Genomic DNA, 17,439 nt, shown 5'->3' with positions numbered 1-17,439 from the left:
CAAAATATTTTTACGAGGACAAATTACTTCATCCAAGCGCAATTTTTAGACATTTTTGCCAATACGAATTGCCTCTGGCACTAATTTGATCCCACAGAGGTGTTTCTTTACATTGAAATGCATTCGGCTCACTTCCCAAAGTTTGCCTGTTGACATTTACTGTCCCCCCTACGGAGGAGACACGAGGTCAGCTGTCTCGAGTTGAAAATGTTGCTGTTGTTTCTAGCCACGCTGACTCGATTACGCTCTTGGACCACGTGATGTTCCGCCAACGTAGGCAGAGACGATAAGAAAACATTCCAAGCCTTGTGAGGCATTCACCCGGCCCACATTCCACTTTAGCCTCCGTTCCTCGAAAAACATCTGGATTGAATTTCTCTGTCATCTCATCTGGCTGTTGTGTTGCTGTCGCAACAGCTGAGTACACTGTAACGAAAGGGGACTTTTTCATATGTGAATTTTGCCCTTCAGTTCCCAGGAGAAAAGCCAGTTGCGCAAAAAGTACTGCAACATTGAACAGCTGCGTTCAAAAATTCAGAAGATCCTGAAGTTTCAACCTAAAGGTTCAATTTCTTAACTTTTTTTTGTGAGTCGTGTATGTACTGTCACGTCATACAAATTGTATGCACATAGTTCAGTGCAAGTGGCGATGATGGAGGGGCGGAATCAGGAGAGGCCTGATTGGCTGTTGTGGCCTCCGGCGGAAAAACGGTTGCTGGGTTCATGCTCGCCTTGAACGCCTGAAAAGACAGGAAAATAGCATAAATATTTAATAAAATAAGAGAAACTACTTCACATATGATTATTTTGATAGACTAGCGTGATGAAACTTGAACCATTTATTGGGTACTCATTTGCTGCCATTGACAGCGTGAGCCGTCCATTTCATTTTGACTGGAAGGGGACTTAGGGCTGTTTGAAATTATATTTTTAAGGTTTTTTTTTTTTTTTTTAATTCAAAAATAGGACAAAAAACAGTAAATACTACTTTTAAAAAATATATAAAATGTATTATTTTATATACATATATATATATATATATATATATATTTAATAGCTTAAACAAAAATGATAAAACTGCTAATATTTTTATTTATTATTTTTTCTTAAACGTATATAAAAAATGCTATGTGTGACCAATCCGCCTTCTTGCCAGCTTTTTATTTTTTATTTTTTTAACACATTTTTTAAAATTAAAGAACAAAAGATAGGACAAAAACAGTAAATACTCTCCTATTTATTATTTTTTTTGATAAAATGTATTATATATATGTATAAAGTATATATATATATATATAAGTATATATATTATATACTATATTTTTATATAGTATATAAAAATGCTATTTGTTAATAGTGTGATTTCTTATGAGTCTTGCCAGTTTGAATTTATCCATTTTTTTAATTTTTGTTTTTTTAACACATTATTTTAAAATTAAAAAAGAAAAATAGGACAAAAACGGCAAATACTCTATTTATTTTTAATAAAATGTATTTTATGGTATATGTATATATACACACACATTTTTTAAATTATATTATTTTGAATTTAATTTTTTAAATAGCTTAAACAAAAATAAAACTGCCCATATTTTCTTTATTTTTAGTCATTAATTTTTTTCTAAATGTACATGAAAATGCTATTTGTTAATAATGTGATTTCTTATGGGTCTTGCTAGTTTGAATTTATTAGTTTTTTTAAACAAATGTTTTAAAATGTATTTTATATATATTTATGTATATTTTCTTTATTTTATTTTTCAAGATAGTTTAAACCAAAACTATAAAACTGCCAATATTTTCTTTATTTATTTGTATTCTGTTAAAAAAAAATAAAAAGGAATTTTAAAAAACGCTATTTGTTATTATTCATGTGATTTCTTATGTGGTCCATTAGAATCGTGCTGGGTTTTAACACAATACTACCATCTAGTGGCCATGAATGCATCACGTTAATATTCTTGTAGTTTTAGTACCTTTGACTGAATTCAGCTCGGTCTCTTCCTCGGGGTCATGTGACGGAGGCTTTGCCGTGTTTCCTGCGACACGCACAAGTTGTAAACATAACACACACGCAGTACACACATGTGTGATGCTCACCTCTCATCTTCAAGTAAACCAACATGGCCACCAATGCCAGGACCGACACGGCTACGACCAGGCCGACAATCCACCAGTAGGACGTCTGTGAAGTGCTACGAGTGGCTGCAAACACACATGAAGTTCAGACTGCAAGGTCATCACGTTCCAACCGTTTGTTCAACTGTTAGCGCCTCGTTCTGCTCACCGTTAGCTGTGTAGATGGTGACATCGGTGCGCTCCGTGTGCATGTTGTACGGCATGGCAAAGAAGCAGCTGTAGGTGCCCTCATGGCGGGCGTGTTCGGGGGCCATCAGGCGAAGCGAGCCGTCCCCGAACGGGACCCTGAAGCCGTCCAGCTCCACGTAGCGGTCCCAGGCGGGTTCCGACATGCAGTGGCCCGAGCGACTGTCGTAGGTCAGGATGTGCGCCGGGTCCTCGCCATTTGAGAAGTTCCAGTGGAGGGTGGGGCTGTTCAGGTACGGCGGGGCGAAGCAAGGGATGGTCAGATCGTGACCTTCATTTCCTGATATCGCTGTGGAAGATACATATTTGGAGACAGGATATACAGTCAGAAAATTAAGTGTTTGAACACCCTGCGATTTTGCAAGTTCTCCCGCTTAGAAATGATGGGCTGGTTTGAAATTTCCACGGTGAGAGACACAGTGTATGGTTCTTAAAGATTATTTTGTATTATACTGCTGCAAATACCTATTTGAACACCTATCTATTAGCTACAACCGTGAGCCTCAAAGACCTGTTAGTCCCCTTTAAAAAGTCCAATGAACAAATGGAGTGGAGGTGGACTTTTTGAGTCTGACTTTTTCACCTGTTTGAGGCGTTTAGCTGCGTATAAACGCCTGTCCACCCCATACAGTTAGGAAGACTCCAATTCCTAACATGGTCAAAAGAAGCTTTCCAAAGACCCCAGAGACCGAATTGTAAACCTCTACAAGGCTGGACAGGGTTACGGGGCAATTGCCAAGCAGCTTGGTGGTATAAGATCCACTGTAGGAGCAAATATTAGAAGATGGAAGAGAGCTAAACATGACTGTTAATCTCCCTCGGACTGGGGCTCCATGCAAGATCTACCTCGTAGAGTCTCAGTGATCCTAAGAATGGTAAGGAATCAGCCAAGAACTACACAGGGGGAGCTGGTCAATGACCTGAAAGGAGTTGGGACCACCATTTCCAAGGTGACTGTTGGTAATACACTAAGACCTCATGTTTAAGATCATGCGTGGCACGGAAGGTTCCCCTGCTTAAACCAGCACATGTCCAGGCCCATTTTAAGTTTGCCAATGACCATTTGAATGATCCAGGAGTCATAGGACAAAGTAATGTAGTCATATGAGATCAAAATGGAACTTTTTAGTCTTAATTCCACTCATAGTGTTTGGAGGAAGACGAATGATAAGTACAATCCCAAGAACACCATCCCTACTGTGAAGCATAGGGGTGGTTGGGACATGCGTTGTTGTTTTTTTCTGCATATGGGACTGGACGACTGCACTGTATTAAGGAGAAGATCACCAGGACCATGTATTGTGAGATTTTGGGGAATAACCTCCTTCCCTCATTTAGAGCATTGAAAATGGGTCGTGACTGGGTCTTCCAACATGACAATGGCCCGAAGCAGAGTGCCAGAATATCTAAGGAGTGGCTTCGTAAAAAGCATGTCAAGGGTCAGAAGTGGCCCAGCCAGGCTCCAGACATGAACCCAATAGAAAATCTTTGAAGTAAGCTGAAACTCTGTGTTTCTCAGTGAACGCCCAGAAACCTGATTGATCTAGAGAAGATGTGTGATGTCGCAAAAGATAGTTAAAAAATTATACACTGGGATTTCTGGATTTTTTTAGATTGTCTCTCACAGTGGATAAGTCCCTACCATGAAAATTTCAAACCCACCCATCATTTCTAAGTGGGAGAACTTGCTCATTTTCCTCACTGCGGGTAGCCACTTGTGATAGGTTTGTGGTCTTGAAAGGTTTAAATTAACAAAAGAGGTTCTAATCTTGGAAGGTGGTACTAATCCTCAAAGAGGGGTCTATTCTGAAGAGTTTGTTCTCATTTCTAGAGGAGTGCCTAGTCATAAGAGAAGGTTTAAGTTCACAGTAGTTGATTTGCATTCCTATTCTCATACTTAGAGAAGATTCTTGTCCCCAGAGATGGGCTCATCCCCAAGGAAGATTCAAGTCCTCGGAAATTCTGGTCCCAAAATAAGGTTGTTGTATCAAGAAACAACATTCTCGTCTTGCAGGTTCAATAGGTTTTGTCATTTGCTTTGCCCTTTTTCACTAATTGTAAGCATATTCCATCACACTGAGGCTACGTCTACACTAGGACGGATAATGGCCTTAAATGTGTAATTAGTTGGACTATACGGCATGTCGGCTACACTAATATGCCTATTATCCGGATTAGTTGTTAGACGGATAATGTCGGCGGGTAATGTTACCCGCAGCCTACGCGCCGCCCAATATGGACTGCTGTCATCGTACAACATTCGGATACTCGGGAAGGGACGTCATGCCGTCACTGTTTTTAGTGCGGCATGACAGCATCGTAAACAATGGAGGCGGACGATCACAATGGGGCATTCCTGCTCTTTTCTTTTCCACACATTTTTCTTGAACCTTCAAACTACGTCTCAATAATATGGTAAATGGTGTTATACTTATATAGCGCTTTTCCACCTGCTTAACAGTGCCCGTTTGGGGTCCTCGCATCCCGGGATGAGGTGGAGATGAGCGTTTTTTGCAGAGCTTTTCTCCCAATTGTCTCCGATCAGCCAGCTGCTGGGGTGGCCCCTCCCAACTCAATGCCGACCGAACATGAGTACTGTATATAAAAATGCGTAGAGGAAAATTAAACCCCGAAAAGTGATCTACGTGGTACCCCCAGTCAAAGAGGCACGCGATCAGTTTTTTTCCCAGACATTTCTGCCTGTCAAAACTGTTGCCACTTCCAGGATCGCCACTTGTATGCACAAGCAGTCCTGGTTGCTGCTTCCAGGTCATATACGCAGCGCCACACCATATTGTTCTATTTGTTATTGGTGAGAGCGCAACTGAGTATCGATTGTAACATCCCAAGTAATGATGTCAGGCTTTTGTTGTTTTATAAAGATTTATTTCAATCACAACACGGCGCCTGCTCGTAAAAGCAGAGCGTGCTCTCCCTTCCACTCTCGCTCCTGTGTGATGTGTTTAATTGCGATCACGAAAAAAAACAGTGAACACAAAATAATGACAGTCTAGTAATTTCAAAATTTGCCGCGGGCGAGGAATGAGTTTTCGGTTCAGAGGTAAAACGCGCGGGCGATGACGTAACACATGAAGATTCTCCTTTTTACGCATGCGTAGTTTGCAAATGCATGCGAACCTTGCAGAAGCGGGGAGGCCCCTTAAACGCACCTTACACGAAGTGTGGACAGGTATAAAAATAGTCTGCAGAGTACCCTGGAGAAAATGATCTGTCCTAGTGTAGATGTAGCCTCAGCCTGCTGCTACTCCACTTATCAGGAAGCTCATCTTCCAATCATTCCTAATTACCACCACCTGCAACCGATTACCAGCTGTGCATTTAAGGCACGGCCTCATAGCATTCAGTTTGAGTTTGTCACCGATTCAGCACGTTCCTGCTCATCGACCGTCCTTGACCGACCACCACTTCAGACACAGTAAGCTCAACCTGTCCTGCTTGACCCGACCACACCAGTTCTCCAGCCTTTTTGACTCGACCACGCCATTCCTCCAGTTCTTGATTGCTTTTATTGCCTGCCAAACACTAATAAAATCCCGTGTTTGCGATACGAAACTGGTTCCCCAGTCTCATACCTGTCAGGTTTAGTATTGAACAAGGTTTTGTCCCCAAGATAAGGTTCTTGTCCCAAGATTTAGTCCAGAGAGAGTTCTCCTCCACAAAGACGGTTCTAGTTGTAGCACTCGGTGAAGTTAATTATAGTGAACCTTAACCATAAGGTTCACGTTCCAAGTGAAGGATTGAGAAAGGAGGTACCATAACCAACAGAATGGGCTAGTCCTCAGAGGAGGTTCTAGTCTTGAATGAAGTTTGTAGTCTTTCGAGAAGCTGTTTCGTTTAATGAATAGGTGCTTGTCCCAAGATACCGTTCCCATCCCAAGAGATGACATGAGTCCGAAGATATTGTTGCCATCCAAGAAAAGGTTTTAGTCTTGATATACGGTTCTTGTCCCAAATGATGGTTGTAGTCCAGACAGAAGGTATTAGTCCCAAGAAACTGTTCGTCTACAGGAGGGTCCCAGTCGAGTCCGGAATGAAGAAAGTCCTGAAAAAAGGTTCAAATCTTTGGACAAGGTGATCACTGATCACTGGGAAAGGCTGTAGTTCTGAGAAAAGGTTCTGGTTCTCACAGCAGGTTTTCCTTCCAGAATAAATGCCATAAGAAAATACTAGACTCAAGAATTGTTTAATTGTTTTACTTAGAGAAGGTACTAATCCAACCGAACAACAGTCAGACAAGTTGTGAAATAGGTGAGACTTTGCAACTTTGTTTCTGGGCGTACCTCTCTCCCGCAATGAGGATGTCCACGTCGGCCCCCCATAGGAGGTGCTGACTTTGCATATGTAGATGAGGTCTGGCTGTCCTTTCAGAACCCTCAGCTTGCTGTCGGCCGTGTACAGACCCCGCTTGTCGGCCAGCATGCGCGTGACAGGTCGTAGGTCCTCGAAGGTGGGCGGCTCCGTCGCCCAGGTGACACGGGGCGGCGGAAACACGTCTCGTACTGTGCACTTCATCTCCTCATAACCGCTTAGCCGCGACAACTCCAGGGACAGACCTTGGACAGGTGCTACGCAAACAAAAAAGTACAGTAAAAGTACAAAAAGTAGCAGGTTCAAAGTACTACTAGTTTTTGTGTAAGAGTTCTGTTCCGTTCTGATCGGAAATCAGACCTGAAACGTACCCTCCACTTTCAGGACCACCTTGGCATTGTGTTTCCCCTGCGACGTGCGCACGTGACACCGGTACGTGCCGCGGTCCTTGAGTCCCACCTCCTTGAGGACCAGCGTGGCATTGCCGTCCTCAATCATTTGCAGAAAACCCGCCGCTCGCCCTGTTTGGTTCTGCCCCGGTGTTTGGCCAAAGCTGTACATCAAAATGTCCTGTCGGAACCAGCGGACGCTGGTGTTTGGAGCTGGCGGGAACGTGCAGGGGAGGTGGCACTCCTTGGACACCAAACAGGTGACCGTTTCATCTGGAGTGGGAAGAGAAGGTTAGAAGTTTAGCATGATAAGTTAGCTTTTTTTCGCTATCAGTCTCTAATTGTTTTAAGCTAGTAGGACTAAAATGAATCTGGCAAAAATCCTGCAAGTCAAGTTGGGCCTCCACCAAATTTTATGCCTGTATTTTTTTACTAACTATAACACATATAAAAAGTTGATTTTTTTCAATCTACGAAACTTATGTTATTGGTTCCAAATGTCTGTTTTTATGTTTATGTTCAAGATAACTCAAGAACAAATAAAAAGATTATTATCAAATTTAGGCAAGATATGTCCGTAATATGAAACTGAAAAAGTGTTTAAATTTAACGAGGTCAAAGGCCAGAAAAGGGTTGACGTTGACTGATTATGTTTTATCATAGATTCAGCTCACATTGCGCCACGCCTTCCCGTAGATGTCTGTAGCTTTCACTGCTATAAACTCAAAGGTGCTGCGTTCAAACGCTGGATTTAGGTGGAAAAAGCTGAACGTTTTACTGCATACAACCAGGCAGGAGTGTCTCGAGTGATTTGGTCGAGGATTCAAGGTCATTATTATATAACATATCCCCAGGAAATGCACTTTGAAATGTGGTAAAAAAAAATGAATGGGAAAAAATTTGCGTAAATTTAGCTTGAAGTATTTACGTAAAATGAACTGCCCATTTTTCTGCTTTTATTTTTATTTTGTATCCACACACAATAGCGTAACTTTACATTCAAATGATCAGGTAATTTTCAGCCAACTGCTCGTTTTTTTGGCGAAAAAATTACTAATTTAGACATTTCTGCATCTATACAAAAAATAGCCATTTCAATCTAAAAATGACGATGGACAGATAGCCGGCAAGACGTGCTGAGGCAAAAGTAGCATCGGAATTCAACCTAATCAAGTTGTGATTGTGTACAGAAAAATGCAAGTGTTGGTTTTGTTAGTAAAACTAAGATGATTCTCTATGCTTTTTTTCATGTATTAAGTTTCTGATGTGAAAATTGAGTGATTTATTAGCTATTGAAAACGTAATTAAAAAAAAAAAAAAAAAACTAAGTTGCTATTTTGGGCAAAAAAATGTCTGATATGTTAAATATTGCTTTTGATCCTGAAAGTTTATGTGATTATCTCTGCATGTGGTGATGTTTGTGCATCTAGGGTAAAATTTGAGAATTTTATAGCCATTTTAAAAGTTGTTATACCTATAGAAAAAAATAATCGGGATTTTATTAGAGAAAGTCTTTGAATTTTTATATGTTGCTGCTCATGGAGACTCATATATACCTAAGGGAAGTGCCTGTTTTGGTTTAAGGTCGCTTGCGGCTTTGGTTTTGAAAATATTTGAATTTTTAGTTTTTGAAAATAGGCCCCGTGTCCCGTCAACTGATAATGAAGTCTATGGATTTATGTACTGGTTTTATGTCAAATCTCTACTTGTTCAAAGCAAGACTTTTAACAAGTAACTCATGTGAGAGCACATTACAGCTGCAATATATTTTTGTCCACTAGAGGAAGACATAGATCACACTGTGAACTCTTTGAATGCTTCCAGAGCGCTTGAGGTAAACTGATGCTCTATGTATTACACAGTGATACCTTGACTTTCAATCTCCGAGCTCATAACACAATGAAATCGTAAATTTCGCAACCTCATTGTAGTGACACACAAAGTAGGCGTCACTTCCTCTTTGCGTCTTGCTTCACAACATCACATTGAAACTATGACAAGGGTTTTTTTGTGAAAACGAGGAAGTGGAGCACATCCTCATATTTTCTGGTAGCGAAGTGGAGGCGTCCCCTGCATACAAATGACTCCCGTTTTTGTTTGCCCTCCCCGAGGCTCTAAAATCAGGTTCTGACTCTCCCGGCCCGGCATGACTTTCCCCAGGCATCAGTCGCTTCTAGACTGGACGGACGTTCTCGTCATTCTTTGGCTGCGCCACAGAACACACGCTAGCAAAGCGCTGAGTCACTTGGCTCACTGACTGCTCACTTTAGCAAAGCCAAAATAAAAACAAATGTTGTTCACGTGCTCTTTAGGGACAAGAAAAGGTCAGCACAGACCCCGCAGCGCATTTTTGAACCCTTGCGACTTGTCTCGACAGGTTCAAGATGCCTGATTGTGACATTTGGAGTTATGCGTTTTTGCCAGGTCAACAATGAAGCAATGTGTTTTTGTGGAAATTTCAAGTAATATGCGTCATTGTAAAAAGTGACGTCCCAACAAAGTCGATGTTGAAAATCGGTGAGTTTCGTTTCTTCTCAGGAGACATTCAAGACATTTTTTCGTCAATTTTTAATAGGTTGCCATTAGGAGATAACAGAGTGGACAAAACCATAGGGGGCATTTTGTGCCAAAGTTAGTCCTTAGCCTTGCTTTGTTAGCATAATAGCTAACATGACTTTGGATACATGATTATAATTTTACAAATGGACCTTTTGAAATGATCCAATTCAATTAATTTCTTTGATACATAGCATTAACAGAGTGAACACGTAATGATCACACACTAACACAATTGAACAAAGTGGATAGTTTTTGTTTGTTTTTTTTAAAATATTTAAATTTAACTAGATACATTTTGAAACTTTTTTTCTCATTAAAATTGAATGGGCAAGTTTTTGTCAAATTTCCGGGGAACCGTAATATGACGATATGCTAAATTAGGGGTGGTCATTACATCGATCACGATCGACCAGTCGATTGCAACACTAATGTGGGTAGCTCGCGGCACCCCCCCCCCCCCCAAATATATAAATATATATATTAATGTACATAGTTATTTATGATTATGTTGTGTTGTGTAAGCAACATATGAGGCTATGCAGCTTCTTGCTCACGTATTTCCGGTTCTATAGTTTCCAGCAGAGTTCACTACATTTCTCACACTTTAATTAACATTAGAAAACCCAAACAAAAGGACACTTTTCTCTAAGCAGATTCCTGCTCGAATTTTGCAGGTTAGCAAGTTCACACAGTTTAATGTTATGCTAACCCTGATGCAAGTCGGACTTTAAGTAGCAAAATTAGTGGTGCGTTTCCCACCGCCACAACATGGGTGACTTTTTAAATCACTTACAGTGACTGCAGTGGCCAAAAAAAACTTCTAAAATCCCTCCTCTTCAAAGGGGGTGGAGGAGGTTGTTGACATGTATTTCTGTCGGGGTTGTGTGAATGTGAGAGTGCGTGTGTATGTCGGGGGTGGGTCTAGTCATCAGCAAATCAAACATGCGAGTGAGGGGGCAAAAATGGGACAGGCACGTTCAGTAAGTGAAAAGGGTTAGATTTAAGTTTGAACATAATGAAAATCAGGGGCGCGGCCAGGGATTTTGGGCCCCACCACCAGTGCCAGGACACACACACACTCACACACACATTTAGAATATTAACTAGGTCATTTCCTGCATTCTGGTGAATCTTTACACACTAATTTGTGCATTTTCTGCATTAATTTAAGATGAAAATATATTTATGTAAACATACAGCATATAGAGCAAGAATGAATAGAGTGATATCATCTATAGGAAATGTACTGAAGGCCATCTTTTACAATCTAAATATATTTTTATTGGAAATATTCTCAAAGCAAACACCATAATGAATGACTTAGAATAAATGTTTTATTTTAACTTAGCTATACTACAGTACACATTACAGTATACAGTGTACAACTGTTTTAGTATGAAGAGATTGCTAAGGGTTTGCCTGCTGTACTGATTAGATATAAGCTAAAAAATGGCGCAAACACTAGCTAGCAAACAATTACAGTATTTCATTATGGAGTAGGCTTAGCCCCATCTGGCAACTCGCGATCTCCACTATAGGCTACAGTTCCGAAGCGAGGTCCCTTGTTAACAAACTAAATTCAATTGATGACAAACTAAATTCAAGAAATTCTTGACAAACTGGATTAAAGCCGATTTTAAAAAAAGAACATTTCCACACCAACTTTCAAGTTACATCTGTAGGATACCAAAAAAATATTTGGAATTCATGTTTTTGAATAGGTGAATGTCGCTCATTGAGGCTGGGAAAATCCCGTATTTCTTACGGAGTGATCTGGGACCTCGCTTCAGAGCTAAGATAACAGGTTAATTTTCAGCACTACACTGACACCAACCTTCCTTTGTGAAGTACTTTGTCACATCCTGTTGGCCTTTTCTACCCATCTCCTGTTTTGCCTTCTTTTCTTTCCTCTTTTGAAAACCCGATTTTTGTTTTGAAAACATTTCTGCAGTACCGCGCGCCGCACACTCCGAGTCATTGACTGGCGTAAATGCGCACCGCTGCTCCCGGTCTGATCAAAGAAAGGGCAGACCAAACCATTTAATGAAAATATAGGGGTTGGGGGGGGGGGGGGGGGGGCTGGCAATACATATGCTCTCTGGGTGCTTACTTTTTGCCAAAAACAAAACAAGAAAAAGAAACCCTTCGTTTTATTCCTATTAAAATTATAATGATTAATATTTAAATTTGCAAACGATGACGTAATGTTCTAATTTTCTTTGTGGGCCCCCATCACGGCATGAGCATCCTGAAAAGCCGGTAGTGTTATGTCCCTCCAGTCTCTATGCAAACCTACGCCCTTGCTTGAGAGACACTGAGGTACAAGGGAGTGCATTTAATTCACGACAATTGATGGCGATAGACGTCAAAGCCATTTTAACCGGGATCATGAACATGGCATCATTTCAATGCCAGTGGGTGAAAGCTACTGGCACTTAAAAAATTAACTCATTGGTTGTCATTGGCGGCCATAGACATCCAATCCGTTTTAAGTGGGTAGGATGGCAGCGAATGAACGAACGTTTATTCGCTGCCATCCTCCCACTTCAAACGCATTGGACGTCTACTAGCTATAAACTCATTTCAATTTACAGCACATAAATCAGTTAAGCATGTTTTAGTAAATCAGGCCTCATGTTTTAGAGTTTCCATCCAGAAATGTGATCCAATTAGGTCACTTCTCCTCTCAGGGGAAGCTTGCGGCACAAAGACGTATTTGTGTCTCACCTGCTGTCTTGTCCTGCCCGGCAACGGCGCTGATCCGTAGCAACAAGCAGGCCCAGATCCAAAAGTACGCCGACATGGTTTTCCAACTCACGTCAGCTTCAGTCCATGTTCTTTCCCGCTTCAGATTTTTGTTTGGATCTGTGCGGTTTGTGAGAAAAAAAGAGCAGGAAGCCTTAATTACAGAGCGGTTCTGGCTGATGTGGACGCGGCGAGACGGAAACGTGACAGAACATGTGGTGCTTTTTAGGGAGAATCCAGGTTTTTCTCCTTTTCATCACCTCAAATACCAGAATCAAAAGTTTGAAAACGTCATTTCTTCAAAATCCGGCACTCTTTGTTTGACTTTTTCTCGTCACGCTCCGATGCAAGAACAGATAAAGCGCGCTGATTGACACTTGATAAAAAAAAGCGCAAGTGTAACTAACCTTTGCAGCTGCTGATGCGATAACATTTGCGACTCTTCAAACAAATCACTGCAATGACTAGAAGCTCTCCAGGCAGCTGATCAGTGGAATCAATGACAAGCCGGAGATTAAACAAGTGTTGATAGACTCCATAAGTCGAGCCAGCACTTGGTATTAATAACTGCTTTATTATTAACCCCTTTATCAGCGCGGTTTGTCACACTCTGATCACTGGCTGTGACCCCTGATTCCTCTTAAGAAGTTATTTGATTGACAAGAGAAGAAACAAATTCCCTCCTTAACAAACAAGGAAAAAGCTGGTAAATTTCCATTAGACTGAAAGTCACGTATGAGCGTGAGTAATGGACTGTTCCGGATTACAGAGTAGTGTTGTATTCAAGACCACAATCGAGACACGATCAAGACTTGAAACCGAGAAACTGAGACTTTTACGGGTCAAAACCAAGACTCTGTGACAAGACTAAGTCTTTTGGTAATGGAGTCCAAGACTTCTGCAAAATCAGGAAGCATAAGGATAAAGTACAGATCAAGATTTTTTGAGTTTTGAAACCACGATTAAGACTCAAACAAAACCAAGATTTAATCCGAATCAATACGGAATACTTTTTTTTTTTCTTTTTTTTTTTAAACCTGTCCTGTTCAGCTGTTTGACACAGAAAATGGAAGTCTAAGGGCCCAGATGGTCTGAACAGTTTTAATGTTTCACATTGAAAGTCTGACATACTCCCATTATGATCATTCAACATACCTCGTTTATTATGACAAAGCAGCGAACAGGAAGGGGTTATGGGGGAACAGAAGAAAACAAATGCAAGAGAAGGAGGAAAGAAAAGAAACACAAACTACAACAAGAAATACATTAAACGTCTAAACTAACTACTAATATGTTGGTGCTATCGTCAGCTAGATGTATTTCCGGTTGACACCATGTGGGGGGCCTGTTGACCAGGGAAAGAGGGGGACGGGGTTGGGGGAGTCTATAAGCTAAATGATTGAAAAGGGGTAGTGTGTACACAAATCAGCTCTGTGATCTAGAACCCAGTAATTTTGTGAATCCCTTGTGAATGTAAGCCTGTTGGCGACCAACCCTACGCCGCCCCATCGCCAATCCCGGCACCGGGACCCCCCTCACCCGAGCGCGCCCTATCACATCCAGCCGCACACAAGCCCCACCAGGCGCGCGACAGCCACGCAGACGAGCGGAGCCAACCCAGGGGCCCCCACCCAGCCAGCCCACAGAGGAAGGTCAGTCGGGGAGGGGGGGGGGGGTGTTTCAGCACAGCCCATCCCTCCTCCCGCAGCCCAGAAAAGGAGCCATTGTCCCCACCCCACCCCGGGATCCAGGGTGGTCCCCCGTGGCCACCCGCGCACCCATCAACCGGCCTTTAGGGACGGCAAGAGGGGACGCACCACCAACCCCACGCCCACCTCCAACCCCGCCCGCCCACCCGGGCCACGAGCCGCAGCCCCCCAACCGGCATGGTACGCCGCAAGACCCCCAGCGGCCCACCAAGCCCAGGGCCGGGCAGGGTCCCCCGCCGGTGCAGGAAACACCCAGCCGATACTCAATACCTTTTGGATCAAGCCCACGAACTAACAGAGACTTGCCCAGACTCATTTTGACCAGACCAAGACTTTTGGGAGTCTAGACTAAGAACAAAGCTTAAACCAAACCAAGACAGAGACGCAACACTAAGATTTGCCCAAAATCAAGAATCTCTGATCCTAAGTCAAGATCAAGAGTTTTACGAGTTAAGACTGAAACCGAGACCGAGTCTTTTAGGAATCTAGTAAAAGACGCTACCAACATATTAAGTCACGATGTAGTTTTAGGAGTCAAGACTAAGACTGAAACAAGACCAAGACTGTCACCCAGACGAAGATTTAGTTTTTAAGGAATCAAGACCTTGACCCGACCAAGACTTGTGCAAAATCAGGAATCACCAGGATTGACGAATTGACTTTTACGAGTCAAGACCAAGACTCCGTGACACGACTAAGTCTTTTGGTAATCGAGTCCAAGACTTTTGCGAAATCAGGAATCATCAGGATAAAGTAAAGATCAAGACTTTTTGAGAATCAAAACCAAAATCAAACAAGACCCAGATTTAATCTGAGACAAGACTGAATCCTTTTTGGATCAAGTCCAAAACTGACAGAGACTTGCCCAGAACTAGGAATCACTAATATTTTTACACAAACAAGACTTTTGGTAGTCCAGACTAAGACCAAGGCTGAAACAAAACCAAGAACAAGACCAAGAGCAAGTCTTTTAGGGATGGCGTCTAAAATAGAACCATGATTTGTCGAAGAATCACTTCGATTAAATCAAACTTTTAGGAGTCAAGACTGAGAATCTAATCCAAGACCCCACCCAGATATTAGGTCAAGATATAGAGTTTTAAGAGTCAAGACTGGGACTGAAACAAGACCAAGACTTAGTTTTTAAGGAATCAAGTCTTTTGGGAGTCAAATCCAAGACTGAGACGCAGACCTGACCGAGACTTGTGCAAACTCAGCAATCACCAGGCTTAATTAAAGAGTGAACCTTTTGGGGTGTCAAAACCAAGATCAAAACTCAAACAAGATCTAGATTTAATCATAACCAAGACTGAATCCTTTTTAGATCAAGTCCAATAACTGACACAGACTTCCCACTAGTATTTTGACCAGATCAAGACTTTTGGGAGTCCAGACTAAGACCAACCTTGAAACAGAACCAAGAAAGAGACTGACACCAAGACCAAGTCTTTTGGGAATCAAATCTAAGACGCAACCCAGATTTTCCCTAAATCAAGGATCCCTGATTTTAAGTCAAGTTGAAGACTTACGAGCTAAGACCAAGTCCAGGACCCCACCAAGATATTACGCCAAGATGTACAGTTTTAGAGATCAAGACTGAGACTAAAACAAGACCAAAACTAACACCTAGACCAAAAATGAATTTTTAAGGACTCAAGTCCGAAAACCAAACAACCCTTGCTCTGAATCAGGAAAGACTATGTCAGGATCAAAACTTTTGTGAGTCAAAACCAAGACTGAGACCTAAACTCAACCAAAATTTCCCCAAAATCAGGAATCACAGTTAAAATCAAGAACAAGAATTTCGGAAGTTAAAACTGAAACTGCTTCCAAGACTGAGTCTGACACCAGACCAGAACATCTTAGGAGTTAGACTTTGAGTCACTGTCACTCTATAATGGGTAATAGTTCCAGTCTGTGAGTGTAATTAAGACTAATAAAATTGTTTCATTAGATATCTTAAAATCTCAGAGTCAAATATCAAAACATCCAAGAGAGGTCTTAAATTTACTCATCTTGAGAAAGTTTTTATCTGTTTGGTCCTAAATTCCTTCTATTTTAAATTGCATTGAACTGCAGTTTTCTGACATTTTCAGGAGTTAACGACTGTGAAATTCGGTCTGGTGTAAAGTCTAAAAAGTGTTCAATTTAACTTTATAAAACCTGTAAAAGATGGGAAACAATTTTAGGAATGAGGCATCCCAAAGCCACTGAGATTCAGATTTCAGATGCGTGAAATGAGTGAGAAGAAGACAGGAAGGAAGCTTCTCCCGCGTTATGGAAGTCGGGGTGCACTTACTCTGACTTGAGGTGAAGTTGCTCGGTAAAAGCCTGGCGAATGTGGCTTCTGAGCTTGACTGGCTCAACAGGTTATTTAGAGAATAGAACGGCTGCACACTCGCACACTCCACCGCACACACGCAACACGCACACACTCTGAATAGGCGGAGTTTGCATGAATGCACGCACGCACTCACCCGCCGACTGTTTGTTAAAATGTCAGAGGGGTTCGTTTTCAAAGAGCATGTTATGCTAACCCACTGAACTTTAATCAGTTTTATTCATTCATCTTTTGAACTCACTGGATGCCATTGACTTGAATGTAGATGTCCAATCTGTTTGAATGTGGAGGGATGGGAGTGAATGAATGACTTCTAAGGACTGACTGCCTAATTTAACTTGTTTTCTGCCATTTGATGGTAATAGATGTCAAATCTATTGCCATTTTTTTTGTTTTTGTTTTTAATCATGTTTATGTTCATTTTTTCATTTTTATGTTTTATGTGATTTCCATTTTTTTTCTTCATTTTTTAAAATTTCAGTGTCATTCAATTGTTAAAACATTTTTACATTTTTTCCCCAGTCCATTTGAACTAATGGTGATAGACATCTAATCCATTTAATTAAAAAACTAATAATAATAATGAAATGTTAAAATATATAAATGTATTCCCCTTCAACATCTAAAAAAATTTGTAATATTTATTTTATTATTATTATTTTTTTTAAGTACATTTAATCCTAATAATCATCTGACAGTGATAGACATCCAATCATTTTGATTAAAATAACAATATTAGTGCTGCAACGATTAATTGATTAACTCGAGTACTTCGATTAGAGAATCGATTCGGATAAAATTTTGTACTCGTTTAATTAAAGTGTCATTGTAATGGTTTGTTTTGAAAAAGTTCACATTAAGTTAAATTGATTTGGGTGGATACATTGCCCTCTAGTGGCGACAATGAATATGACATAACTCATTTCACATGGCTGAATCCAGCGGCCCCCTGTTAAGACAAACAAAAGCTAAGTGTTTGTTTGAGCTAATGTTTTTTTTTAATGCATTCGTAATTTAATTTATAGGTAAATTTTGCCATTTT

The 17,439-nt window shown here is 41.0% G+C and overlaps 2 protein-coding genes across 2 annotated transcripts in view; one reads left to right on the top strand and one right to left on the bottom strand.

The window, feature by feature from the left end:
* Positions 1-17,439, top strand: part of LOC130908687 (gamma-aminobutyric acid receptor subunit rho-3-like) — a 52,377-nt gene that overhangs the window by 16,156 nt on the left and 18,782 nt on the right. The gene's annotated exons all lie outside the window — the stretch shown is intronic.
* LOC130908688 (CD276 antigen-like) lies at positions 103-16,440 on the bottom strand. Its single transcript, XM_057824388.1, has 8 exons — positions 16,356-16,440; positions 12,330-12,467; positions 7,026-7,316; positions 6,627-6,911; positions 2,288-2,614; positions 2,101-2,205; positions 1,977-2,039; positions 103-740 (listed from the first exon to the last, which is right to left on the bottom strand). The coding sequence occupies exons 2-8, from the start codon at positions 12,403-12,405 to the stop codon at positions 667-669; spliced, it is 1,221 nt and encodes a 406-aa protein (XP_057680371.1). The 5' UTR covers positions 12,406-12,467; positions 16,356-16,440; the 3' UTR covers positions 103-666.

Source organism: Corythoichthys intestinalis, chromosome 20 (genome assembly GCF_030265065.1).
Source record: "Corythoichthys intestinalis isolate RoL2023-P3 chromosome 20, ASM3026506v1, whole genome shotgun sequence".
Classification (NCBI taxonomy): domain Eukaryota; kingdom Metazoa; phylum Chordata; class Actinopteri; order Syngnathiformes; family Syngnathidae; genus Corythoichthys; species Corythoichthys intestinalis.
This window is presented reverse-complemented; position numbering and strand designations above follow the sequence as displayed.